Source organism: Linderina pennispora (assembly GCF_002104995.1).
Source record: "Linderina pennispora strain ATCC 12442 chromosome Unknown DL89scaffold_86, whole genome shotgun sequence".
Classification (NCBI taxonomy): Eukaryota; Fungi; Kickxellomycota; class Kickxellomycetes; order Kickxellales; family Kickxellaceae; genus Linderina; species Linderina pennispora.
In genome coordinates, this window is record NW_024468334.1 from 8961 (window position 1) to 22136 (window position 13176).

The following is a 13176-nucleotide window of genomic DNA, read 5'->3' on the forward strand; positions in this document are numbered from 1 at the left end:
TATGCTTATAATTGATTTTAAAAATACAAATATTTTTTTTGCCATTTCACCCAAACCGCCATCGGCATCTTGGAAAAGTTTCAGTGAACATAATTTCCTTGTGGTTGCTTAGCCACATCTATTGAGATATTGACTTTTGTTGCCCAATGATAATTAACCCCAGATATGCAAAGTTTTTCTTTCTGGTTGAAATTATGTTCACTGAAACTTTTCCAAGATGCCGATGGCGGTTTGGGTGAAATTTTTATTTCACTGAAATTGCCAATAGTTTCAATATGCACAAATAATTGTTGTGCAGATAACTATCTCTGAATGACCTCCTATATGAAGTGTGTCAAAATTCCCATAGATATATAGAGTGGATGGTAGCATATAATATGTTTTAAAATGGTAGTTATATAACTGTGACCATTCTGTAGCCCTCACTTATAACTCTTAGATATATTTGTTAGTGTATTATTCCTTTCTATAGAGTAATTGCTTTTCTAAAAGAACTATCATCTGGTATCTAAATATGAGTTGGCTATATATCTCTCCTATTAATATGAATATCTAAATAGTAGTAGGAATGTCCTCTGAATATACAGAGTGCATAATATATAACTACAACACCATTACTGAAATAGAGAATAATATGAGCAACTCTTTACTAAAGGCTTAAGATCTAGATTCTCATATAAATATTGCCCTTATTTCATCTAGTATGGCATCTTCAATCACTGTTGTTAGTGCATTGATCTTTTGTTCACCTATAGAAACTACACCTCAGACATTTCTTATAGACAAATCATATTATTTGCTTATTTGAGTACATTCTGTCTGTCTAACTAATATGCATCTCTTAATAGTAAACTAATCTCATCTTATCAAAAGTGTGATATTGCTTAGATATAGGATATATAGACCAGAAGTAATTTCTCAGATTTAGAACAATAGATATATTATCATTAACTCTTCTAAGAACACTTACTGTATTAAGCATATTCTTATGTGACTTGTATATTTGATGTTTTAAAATAGCACAGTTTGATGCTTTCTAAAATTGATGACATATATGATTGCTTGGTGCATATCTATTAATTACAGATGGGATTCTAATAACTTGATGAATTTATTATGATTTTTTAAAATGGCATAATTTGATTCTTTCTAAAATTGATGATATATATGATTGCTTAGTACACTGAGCGGCAAAATTGAGTCATAAAAATGGAATTCATCGAAAATCTTCAATAACTTCTCAGATTGTTGTGAAGTCCACATGAGAAATTTATTTTATAATCTATGCAATGCCCAACCGTAGCATACAAAGTTATAAGCACGTCGCTCAAGAAATCACTGAGAAACTGATTTTTAAAAATTGTATTTTTTGACTCAATTTTGCTCTCAAAAATTCGACGATGTATCGCTCAATATCTGGTATGGCCACCATGGGCTTTTTTGACAGCTGCGATACGCGCAGGCATCGAGTTCACCAGCTGTGAGCAAATGGTTTCATTTACTTGCTCACACCAGATGTCCTGGACCCGCTCCCAGAGGGTGTTGAGATCTTCGATTTCAGGCCCATTACGGATCTCATGCTTAATGAAGTCCCACAAATGCTCAATGGGGTTGAGATCAGGGGACTGCGCTGGCCATGGTAGCACTGAAATGGAGTTCTCAGCAAACCACCTCCTTGTCCTAGAAGCCATATGGCATGAAGCATTGTCCTGTTGGAAGATGATGTCACCCTTGTCCAGCCCATACATCTCAATTGTTTGCAGTGGTTCCTCCTGCAGGACACCCACATAGACCGCTGTGTCAATTCCCCCCTCAAGCCAGCAGAGTTGGCCAGGGCCACATGAAGTTATGCATCCCCAAACCATGATCCCACCTCCACCATATTTTTGGGTTGGGGTAATGTGGTGATCCTGGAGGACTCCGCCTAGTTTACATAAGCACCTTTCACGTCCATCTGCTCCATTAAGGTGTATTCTTGTCTCATCTGACCAAATTACCTGACTCCAATTGGTGTCTGTCCAGCTCCCAAAGGCCATAGCAAATTGGCTTCGATCCTTACGATGGCGATCTTTCAGTTGAGGGACTTTTATTCTGTGCATAGATCGAATCCCTTGGCGACGTAGTGCGCGTCTGATAGTGTACACTGAGATGTGCATACCAGAGTATTGTGCCAGCTGTTGTCGGATCTGCGTTGCTGTGGAACATGCACCAGTAGTAGCAAGTTGACAAATGTATGTCTCATCATGTGGTGATAGCAGCCAACTACGACCAGCATGGAAGTTCCTCTCTACGCTATGTTGTGCTCGGGCAATGCATGATACTGTGGATTGGGAGACTCCTGTGTCCAATGCAATTTGCTAGGTTGAGAGAGGATTTGATAGAAGAAATTTGATGTGATTTTTATGTGATGATTGTAACTTTTCAGGCATAGCTAGAATAGAAATGAGATGTGGATGTGGATGAGAGAATGCTGTTGTCTTGTTGGCTAAAATATGGAATTTGCCCACTGCTGTTTTGGGTATAAAACTAAATGTCGAAAGTAGGAAAGGTCAAAAATGATCACTACTAAAAATTACTACTTTTTCAAAAGACAGTAATATCAAGGGAGTGCGACATTCTAGGAACATTGGTCTTACACAATTCTCATCATCGCATGCAAGTGATATGCATACCCCACTATCAAGGGTATTGCATCACTGCTTTTTCAGATATCAAACATTTTCAGAAGAAAAAATTTTTGTGACTCAATTTTGCCGCTCAGTGTATTAAATAACAAATCAATTACTAGCAGTTGACAAATATTTTAAAAATCAGAATGTTTAGTGATGGCCAAAAAGATTTTAGCAACTAGATTAACTAATAAACAAAAATATAAGAACAGACGCTTCTCCGAAACCCCCTTCGGCATCCTGAAAAATTTCAGTTGATTTCTTGTGAACCAGCCTCTATCTCAGTAGAAGCATATTAATTGTGTATCAACTGAAATTTTTTAGGATGCTGATAGGGGTTTCGTTGAAGCACCCTTTCTTGCTTTTTTGTTTATTAGTTAATATAACTGCTAATATCAATTTGACCATTACTAAATATTCTTTTTTTTTAAATTTTTTTCAACTACTAGTAATTGATTTATAATTTGTCAATTGGTTAGTCTAATACACTGAGCAGCAAAATTGAGCCACAAAACTATAAATCATCGAAAATCATAAATAATTTCTCAGAACGACATTCATTGAATATGATAAAATGAATTCATAGTGTATGCCATGCACTAATCTATTTCATGAAGTTGCATGCTTATCGCTCTTGAAATATTTGAGAAATTGAGTATTTAAAAATAAATATTTTTGACTCAATTTTGCTCACAAAATTCGTCAATTATTTTCTCAATAAATAGTATAGCCACCATAGGTTTTTTTTGACCGCAGCGATAGGCACAGGCATCGAGTTCACTAGCCATATACAAACGGTTTCATTTATTTACCTATTTATAATTTTCTAGGCCAACACAATGTAGGTGCCAAAAACGATGAATTTTAGCCTTTATCTGATCATACTCATAATGAAGCCCTATGAGTGAGTAGCGCATCGTATCTAGGGGACTACACTGATCATCATACAGTAGAAACAGAATACATATCTAGCAAACTTGTAGCCCAAATTGTCAATTATGTGATGATGACTTCTTCACATATAATCTTTGCACCCTCCTACTGCTTATCATAGGTATGTAACCAAGGAAAGATATATACCATCACATGCACACTGGTCAGTGTGTCACATCCCCCTCAACTAGGGAAGCAATGGCCATAGCTGTATAGAGATACACTACTCTAAACTAAGAATATACTTTTTCTGATTATCTTAGAATCTATGTTTCTTCCTAATATTCACAGAATAGAGTATATTCATTAAGATATTTCAATTTCACTGTTACCTATAGTACATGTACTTTGTATAGTAAGTACATCTGATTTGATCTATTGAGTATTTGATCAGAAGGAGCTGCTTAAAGAGGGATTAAGAAAATTGCAAAATATATGATTCATACTATATTGCTTATCATTAGGCACAGAGGTTACATATAGATATCTCATAGTATAGAGCAGATAGCCACAGTAGTAACCTCTCTACTTATCTATATACTGATACTATAAAAAATCATGTCATTGAATTACGTTGCTTCAAAGGTGAGCTGATGTGTAGTTGTACATCATTTATAGTTGATAATTCCTTCAGTGAACTAGCTATCAAACTCATATCTCTTCAGCGTTGAATACTAGTCATGTGAGTATCAACTATGCATTCAACATCCATAAGAGTGATGGCAGCGCTAAAGCATTGATCATTTCCTTCAGAATTTTTCTTTGCATATTGAATATATGATAGTACCATGCGTAGTTGAGCAATGTTGTGAATGAGATGTTAATAGTGAAGAGCGAGTGAAGCAGAGTTATAGGTAGTGATTTCGCATTATTCGAAAAATGATATGGTATTGAAATAGCACTACGAAGGCAAAGTGAGTCAAATTTTTGCCTCTCCAATTTTTAGAGTTATTTACTATTGCTTCGTTATCATGCGAGGTACAACGTTTAGAGAACATTTGACTACATACTTTTATACTATGTCAAGTCCCCATCGAACATATATCAAATGGAAGTATCTACGTTATCTGATGACGAAGATATAGCATCAAAAAGTTGAAAAAAAATTTTGTGACTCAATTTCGCCGCTCAGTGTACCATATCTGTACATATCAGTGCTTTTAAAGATTAACAATGTAGCCATAATTACTGCTTGCACATTGAGAAGCAATGGAATTATGTTTTGGGGAATGTGAGGGGCAACAGGAAAGGAGCGTGTATAGGAAAAATGCAATTCCGCTATAAGTAGGGTGCAATGTGCGGAAATTGAGCCTATAGACCATTTATGAACACCGACTGTCTCATTCTCCCTATTTCCTAAATAAACCACTATCTAACCGTGGGACAGAGTGTATGTCATCTACGTAATGATCGCCCTTCTATGCAGCATGCAATGTGTGTGATGAACGAGCGTGAGTGCAGATTGTAGGACTACAACTGTGGCGGGATGTAATTGGAAGAACCCACTGCATCTTTCTTCCACTGGACACAGACAATCTCCATTGACAGGGCGGATATTCACTGCGTGGGGATGCCTACAATGATCCCATAGAAACACAATTTATTTTTCTTTTGGAGCTTGGCCGCCGCACACCATGTATCTAATCCTCACTGCGGTACTCAGTTCATCGGGGATGCCCCTCGACTGTCTTTTCCGCAGTTTTCTCAGGATGATTGACAAGCTCGTGAAAAATTCGCATGGCCATATGAGGGCTTTTTGGTAAGTGCTTTGCATCTTGGCGTGAGCATCCATCTCTTTTCCGTCTAGGGAAGGAGATCATGCCAATTGTTCCTTCTTCGGCTATTGCCTATAGCTCTTATGCGTATTTCTCTCCCCTCACGCCAGCTTTCTCAGCTGTACATATGACGTAAAATGAAGCCTACCACAAAGCCATATTAAGACGCTAACAGATAGACATCATGGACAGGCCAAATACTCCCTATTTCGTTTCCTCCTCCTCCTCTCCCCTTAGAAGGCTCCAATTATCTAGGCTTTCTTATCCAGCAAGGAGCGTTCCTGTTAATTCCTCCTTCTATCGTGCCTACTCCATATTGGACAGTTATTTGTGCCAGGTGTTTACTACTTTCGCTGTTGCTTCATTCCTATTTAATTTACTGATATTTTTCCTGGCACATACCAATGTCGTCTGCTTCTGTCAACAAGCTGTCGTCGGAGCACGACTCTATCCACAAGGAGGACCTGCACCCAGACCATCCCGAGGACTACCTGAGGGAGGGTGAGCGCTGGGCCACCGAGGAGGACATGAGCACGCTTCGGCGCGTCAGTGACCGTCTGCCAATTGCTGCAATATTTGTAGTGCTGACCGAGTTCTGCGAGCGCTTCACATACTTTGGTATCACTGGTCCGTTCCAGAACTACATCCAGAACGGCTACAAGGTCCCTGGTTCCGACCCAGGAGCCATCAACGGCGGCCAGTCGATGGCAACTGGACTGGGTAACTTCTTCCAGTTCTGGTGCTACCTGACCCCGATTTTTGGTGCGGTTATTGCCGACCAGTGGCTGGGCAAGTACAAGACCATTCTGCTGTTCGGATGCATCTACACGCTGGGCGACCTGATTCTGACCCTGACGTCGATTCCCGCATCGATTCGGCATGGTGGTGCGCTGCCTGGCCTCATTATCGCCATGATCACGATTGGTCTGGGCACTGGTGGTATCAAGGCAAACGTGTCGCCGATGGTTGCCGAGCAGTACGGGCGGTATCGTCCGTTTGTGCGCAAGAGGAAGGACGGCACTGAAGTGGTGGTTGATCGCGAGGTCACGGTGCAGTCGATCTTCAACTGGTTCTACTGGTCCATCAACGTGGGTGGATTGTCGGCAATTGCAACAACGGAGATAGAGTCAAACATTGACTTCTGGCCGGCGTATTTGCTACCTACGTGCATGTTCGTTGTGTGCGTGACAGTGTTTTACTTTGGTCGTAACCAGTACGTGGTCAGCAAACCCACTGGGTCAATCATCTTGAAAACATACCGTGTGATCCGCGCCGGTATCAAGAACCACAAGGCGGCGAAAGTTGAGAACCGGTTGATCGTGAACGAGACGACCAACAAACCGATCAACTGGCTGCACTACGCCAAGCCGTCGTACAATGTGGCGGGCCTGAACATGGACTGGGACGACAAGTTCGTCGAGGAGCTGAGCGTGGCGGTGCGCGCGTCCAAGATCTTCCTGTGCTACCCAGTGTTCTGGCTCTGCTATGGGCAAATGTCAAACAACCTGGTGTCGCAGTCCGGCCAGATGATCACTGGCAAGGTACCGAATGACATTATGCAAAACATCGACCCGCTGGTCATCATCATCCTGATCCCCTTTTTTGACCGCCTCATCTACCCTGGTTTCCGTCGCTGTGGCCTCGAACTGCGCCCTGTCACCCGTATCACCCTGGGCTTCACGTTTGCTGCTGTCGCGATGGCGTATGCCGCCGTGGTGCAGCACTTTATCTACAAAACTGGCCCATACTACGATCACCCGTCGGAAAAAGTCAGCGGTGTGCACCATGGTAACAACGACATCTCTGCTGCTATTCAGGTGCCATGCTACATTCTTGTGGCAATAGCTGAAATTTTTGCTTCAGTCACTGGTCTCGAGTATGCGTACAAGAAGGCACCTGAGAGCATGAAGTCGATTATCATGTCGCTGTTCCTGCTGACCAATGCCGGTGGTTCAATCCTGGCGTTCTGCTTCAACTCGATTTCCACCAACCCGCACCTTGTCAAGAACTTTGCCATTGTCAGTGGCCTCATGGCTGCATTTACAGTCCTTTTCTATATTTGTTTCCGCAAGTATGACCAGCAGGACCAGGATGCATACCGTAGCCAGCTCGAGTATAAGAAGAATTGAACAGATTTTTGGTGGAATCCATTTATCACATTGCAGTTTATTTCAGAGTGACTAAGAATATCATTGAGCTACAACTGATACATTTGATTTTCTTTGATAATATGTTGTCAATTTAAAACTCCAAATGAGTACGTGTGATATGTAGTGTTCAGCTAATAAAAGGGGGAATAAGTTTGGATTTCAAAACTAAAGAGAAAGGAAAAAGAGAAAGGAAAACTGCTAATGCCACGCACTAGCCTTTTTAAAGATTCTGCTGCTGTGTGGCATCTAACCCTATCAGTGAAACCGGGGTGGAAAGCTGTGGTTGTAATGGTCACAGGTCTCTACTACATAACTCTATTAGTTCAGCACGAGAGCTGCTCTCAATGTCAGTCGACTTGATAACTTCCATGGCGTCATCATAGCAGTCATCGCCGGCTGGGCAACACTAGGACACTGGCAGTGTTTGAGTCTAATAAGAACATATTTATGAATTTAAGCTATGTATTAAAGTTAGGATTGTGCTTCTACTACTTTAGGTTGGTCCAAAAATATATAAGATAGGTTTTGAGTTGGCTATAAAAAAAGTGATAGTATTACACTATACTATAGAGAGAGGAATAGTTATGTGAATATTTAATAGTCGTACACTTAGGGACTTTTACTGGCCAGTGTGGCAGCCATGCCACTGGCAAGATCATCATCTATGATACATTTTCTACTAATTTGATGGAAATTCGTTGCTGGTAATTACCATTGACACCACAAGTCTTTTGTAATGACTGGTGTATTGGCTGCCATCGCCTTGTTCTTTGCAGTGAGCCCATGGCTGCTATTTCCCCCTGTGGTGTTGGCCCGTTGCTCAACGGCATCGACATATGCGACACCAAAATGTGTTGGCAGCCAATCCTTCGCGCTCACACGTGACCACCGCCAAGACTACCGGAATTGTGAGTGGCGTGACGTTGCTGACAAGTCGAGCTGAGTCGGCTTGTGTATGGCAGTGTAACACTCCTCAGTTGCGGGAGAGGACATTCCCAAGCATTTGCTTTCTCTTGATAATTGTATTGGCCTGCTTGTCTCTGCTCTCATTTTGTTTTCTACGTTACACATCTCCCTGGACCGCACCTTTAAATTCTTCTAATCGTGGAAGACATGTCGGGGACAAACTTTTTAGACGTAAGCTTTGAGAGTAGACACGCTCCTACTGACGCATTAGTGGAACATGCCGTCTCACAATCCACACTCTGTTTTTGTAGAAGGCTATTGAAATTATCAACAAGGCAATTGCCGAAGACACTGCTGGCAATTATGAGGAGGCGTACAAGCTGTACATGAATGCACTGGAGTGGTTCATGACCGCGATGAAGTACGAAAAATACGAGAAGCGGAAGGAGCACATTCGCAAAAAGCTAGCGGAGTACATGGACCGGGCTGAACAGCTCAAAGAGCTGATAGCAAAACAGCAAGGCAAGCAGAAAGCTGTTGCGGTTGCAGGAAATGGCGGCGGCAAGAAGAAGGCTGACAGTAAGGACGACGACGGTATGGACAGCGAGACGAAGAAGCTGCGCCAGGGCCTGGAAGGCGCGATTCTTAGCGAGAAGCCAAATGTACACTGGGATGACGTGGCCGGACTGGACGGCGCCAAGGAGTCGCTGAAGGAGGCAGTGATTTTGCCGATAAAGTTTCCCCAGCTGTTCACGGGTAAGCGCACACCTTGGCGCGGCATTCTGCTGTATGGACCTCCAGGGACAGGCAAGTCGTACCTTGCCAAGGCTGTTGCGACCGAGGCCAACTCGACGTTCTATGCAGTGTCATCATCCGACCTTGTATCCAAGTGGATGGGTGAGAGCGAGCGGCTCGTCAAGAACCTGTTTGTCATGGCTCGCGAGAACAAGCCCGCGATCATCTTTATTGACGAGGTAGACTCGCTGTGTGGCACGCGCGGGGAGGGCGAGTCCGAAGCGTCGCGGCGAATCAAGACAGAGCTCCTGGTACAGATGAATGGTGTTGGCAACGACGACACGGGAGTGCTGGTGTTGGGCGCGACCAACATCCCGTGGGCGCTGGACTCGGCAATCCGCCGGCGCTTTGAGAAGCGCATTTTCATTCCACTGCCTGACCCAGCAGCCCGGGCTCGCATGTTCCAGCTGCACATTGGCAACACGCCGTGCACGCTCACACAGCGCGACTACCGCATGCTGGCCGAGCAGACTGACGGGTACTCGGGCTCCGATATCGCTGTGATTGTGCGCGACGCGCTGATGCAGCCGATCAGGAAGGTCCAGTTGGCCACTCATTTCAAGCGTGTGGTTCGTTCGGCGGACCGCTCGGAGCCCAATGGACCCCAGCGCGAGTACTGGACCCCATGCTCGCCTGGCGATCCGGAAGCCATCGAGAAAACATGGTCAGACGTGGGCGGCGACGAACTGTGGGAGCCCGATCTGACGCTGTCTGATTTCTTGAAGGCTGTCAAGAACAGTCGCCCGACAGTCAACGAAGCCGACTTGAGCAAGCAGATAGAGTTTACCAATGACTTTGGCCAGGAGGGATAGGTGGGCTGCACGCGTTTTGTGGTTGTCGCATGCTGAAAATTATATTATACGGATGTACTTTGCAAGCGACGCTGGGCAGGCTATTGGCGATGTGTAGTCTAGTTCTGCCAGTACGGCATGTTTTGCGACCCTGCTACTTGATGGTGCTGGTCCCAAAGCCAGCCTCGTACGGCTGTGCAAGTTCCCCAGATAATTTCCTGGGCTGCTGGACGCTGTGTGGCAATGTGAAATCGCCAGTGGTTTCATGTTTATTACTCACGGCCTAGGCTGTGACCTTCGCGATGTGCGCTGATGGTGTCCAGAGCACGGCCTTGTCGCCCCTCACCCGGCATAAAACCCGACAGAGCGGACACGTGTTGGGCGACAGCCCGCTGCCACCACCACAAAGCACCTGCCATCATCGTTTACCAGTCTCCTACATACACATATCCTGCACGCATACCCTGCACGCATATCCGCCAGCTGCCCAGCTACTAATCCCCCGACAAGGTAAGCTGCGCGGTACTGCGCGAGTGCTGCTTCGCGGACCCGTAGAGCGCGGCGCCACAGTGGCCAAAGATAGGCGGGCTTAGTGTGCCAAGGCACAAGGGCTTGGCTTGATTGGGCACGGCACAGGAGTTTTTTTAGCATTCGTTTTTTGCTGCTCTCCTCCCCAACTGGCCAGCTCTGTATTCCTCCTCTGTACTTTTATATTGCGCCTGTCCTTTCGCCGAGTGTGTGCGCCAGGCGAAACCATTTCCGTCTCTTTTCTCACACCTGCTAACCCCAGTTTATTCGTATTTTCTACACCTGTTAGCTACATGACGCAAATAACCGCCGGCCAGCAGCAGCGGCACAGAAACAGCGTCCATTTGCAAACACTGGAAATGACAGCCGCCCCGCTGAACGATTCGCTCGAAATGCGCGAGAAGCCGCGCATTCCGCCAAAGCCTGCTAACCTCCGGCTTGCAGTTGCAGGCGCAACACAGCCCACGCAGCAGCTGCAACAGCAACAGCAGCAACCGTCATCGGGTGCATCGACTTTGGCAGCCGACGCGGTCAGAGCGCTCAATTCGGCGGGCGACTCGCCGGCATACTCGATGCAGTCGACCACGCGAGCGCTGAACGCAGCAGCTGCAACGCCAGAGATTACACCGCAGAGAACAACACCGGCAGCAGAGTCGCCTCCATCGCAGCAGAGGAAGAGCCCGGTCTCGGCGGCAGCGGCTGCAGCAGCAGTAGCTACTGCGGCAGGACGGAAGCGGGTCGTAGCAGACTTTGAGTTCGGGCGCACGCTTGGCGAGGGCTCGTATTCAACAGTGGTCGAGGCGAGGGAGAAGGCGACGGGCAAAGTGTTTGCAGCCAAGATCCTGGACAAGCGGCATATCATCAAGGAGAAGAAGATAAAGTACGTCAACATTGAGCGCGACGTGCTGCACAACCTCCACCACCCGTTCATCGTGCGCCTGCACTATGCGTTCCAGGATGCCCACAGCCTGTACTTTATCATCGACATAGCCAGCAACGGCGAGCTGCTGTCGTGGATTCGCAGACTGGGCGCCCTGTCCGACGAGTGCGTGCGGTTCTATCTGGCGGAGCTTGTTGTCGCCGTCGAGTACATGCATATGGAGCACACGCTGCACCGCGACATAAAGCCCGAGAACATTCTACTCGGCAACGACATGCACATCCTGGTGACCGACTTTGGCACGGCCAAGATGTTTGGCAAGGACGAGACCGACATGCGCGCGTACTCGTTCGTCGGCACTGCAGAGTACGTGTCGCCGGAGCTGCTCACCGACAAGGCAGCCGACCGCAACAGCGATCTATGGGCTATCGGCTGCATTGCATTCCAGCTGCTCACTGGCCGCCCGCCGTTCAAGGGAGTGAACGAGTACCAGACCTTCCAGAAGGTCCTGAAGCTTGACTACGCATTCCCAGCAAACATCTCGCCGGCTGCCCGCGACATGGTCGAGCGCATACTGGTGGTTGAGCCCGAGAAGCGGCTGGGGTCGGTTCAGCGCGGCGGGCTGAAGGAGCTCAAGGACCACCCGTTCTTTGACGGCTTTAGCTGGCAAGCATTGGCCACACGGACCCCGCCTAAAATGGCGCCTGCTTCCGGTGCTGCTGCTGGGACCGGCACCGAGCTGCCGTCGGTTACGCCGCCTGCCATCCCACCGAAGCCAGCGGTCCTGCGTCAGTCGACAGGTGAGCTCTCGACTGATATCGACTATGCCAGCAGCGACGGCCTCGACACGATCAGCACGCCAGACTCGTTCCCGGCTACGCCAGAGGCGCTGAACAACTACCGTCTGCCGCCCATGGTCTCAGTCCCCGTGTCTCCGCGTGAGACCCCAGTCCATCTCGCCAACTCCACACGGCCCACTGCAAGCGGATACCGCGGCAGTGGCGGGGCAGCCTACAGCCCAGCACCTCTGCCGCTGCCTCCACCGCGCCCGCACAGCCGGCACCAGCAGCCGCAGCCGCAGCCGCAGTCGCAGTCGCAGTTCAGAGATGACATCTATGATGTCCGCGTGAGCGACCATGTCCCGCCCATGCGCACCGAGGAGATGGCTGCTGTCCAAGGCAATCACTATGCCTCGACCGACTATTACTCCACATCGTACCGGCCACCGGCACCGCCAGCACTCGGCGGGCGGCCCACGATGTACCGCAACATGGAGAGCGGCAGCTCGCGGTCGTCCTGGCCGTCCCGGCTAAAGGCTGTGTTCTGCTGCTGCAGATAGTACCTCAAGTCATCTGCCATACATTTTCTGTTTGTATATAACTAAATATTTATGTTTACCAACCATGCTGTCGATTAGAGACGGGCTCAGAGCATGGCTGCGGCTACGGCAACAGGCACACACATGAGCAGCTGGCCAAGAACGCTTGTATGAAGTTTTGCAAATGCCTTTGAGCCGCAGCCACTAGATTGGAATCAGCGCATTAGTAATCACGCTTCGCTGACCAGATAAATTCGTGTTGAGGCCAAGAACTTTGCAGAACACGTAACTTCTCTTCCTCTCCCTTGCATTTCATGGAACGCTGTTTGCAATGGCAGCTTTTTCTCAGACACTTCGATACCGGGCTGTGGACAATGTGCATTCCGACAAGGTGTACCTGCCTTCGTCGTACCTATCGGCACTGCTGGAAA

The 13176-nt window shown here is 46.7% G+C and overlaps 3 protein-coding genes across 3 annotated transcripts; all 3 read left to right on the forward strand.

Moving 5' to 3' along the window:
- The first annotated feature begins 5312 nt into the window (after positions 1-5312).
- On the forward strand, positions 5313-7535 carry DL89DRAFT_272240 (di/tri peptide transporter 2). The gene has a single exon (XM_040888976.1). The coding sequence runs from the start codon at positions 5782-5784 to the stop codon at positions 7504-7506; it is 1725 nt and encodes a 574-aa protein (XP_040739292.1). The 5' UTR covers positions 5313-5781; the 3' UTR covers positions 7507-7535.
- Positions 7536-8532: 997 nt separating this feature from the next.
- DL89DRAFT_272241 (AAA-domain-containing protein) lies at positions 8533-10097 on the forward strand. Its single transcript, XM_040888977.1, has 2 exons — positions 8533-8664; positions 8745-10097. The coding sequence occupies exons 1-2, from the start codon at positions 8641-8643 to the stop codon at positions 10038-10040; spliced, it is 1320 nt and encodes a 439-aa protein (XP_040739293.1). The 5' UTR covers positions 8533-8640; the 3' UTR covers positions 10041-10097.
- Positions 10098-11119: 1022 nt separating this feature from the next.
- Positions 11120-12121, forward strand: DL89DRAFT_229402 (phosphoinositide-dependent kinase-1; the record flags this gene model as incomplete). The annotated part of the gene is made up of 1 exon (XM_040884885.1): positions 11120-12121. A coding segment is annotated over one exon (1002 nt), but the record flags the coding sequence as incomplete, so codon positions are not given.
- Positions 12122-13176: the final 1055 nt, after the last annotated feature.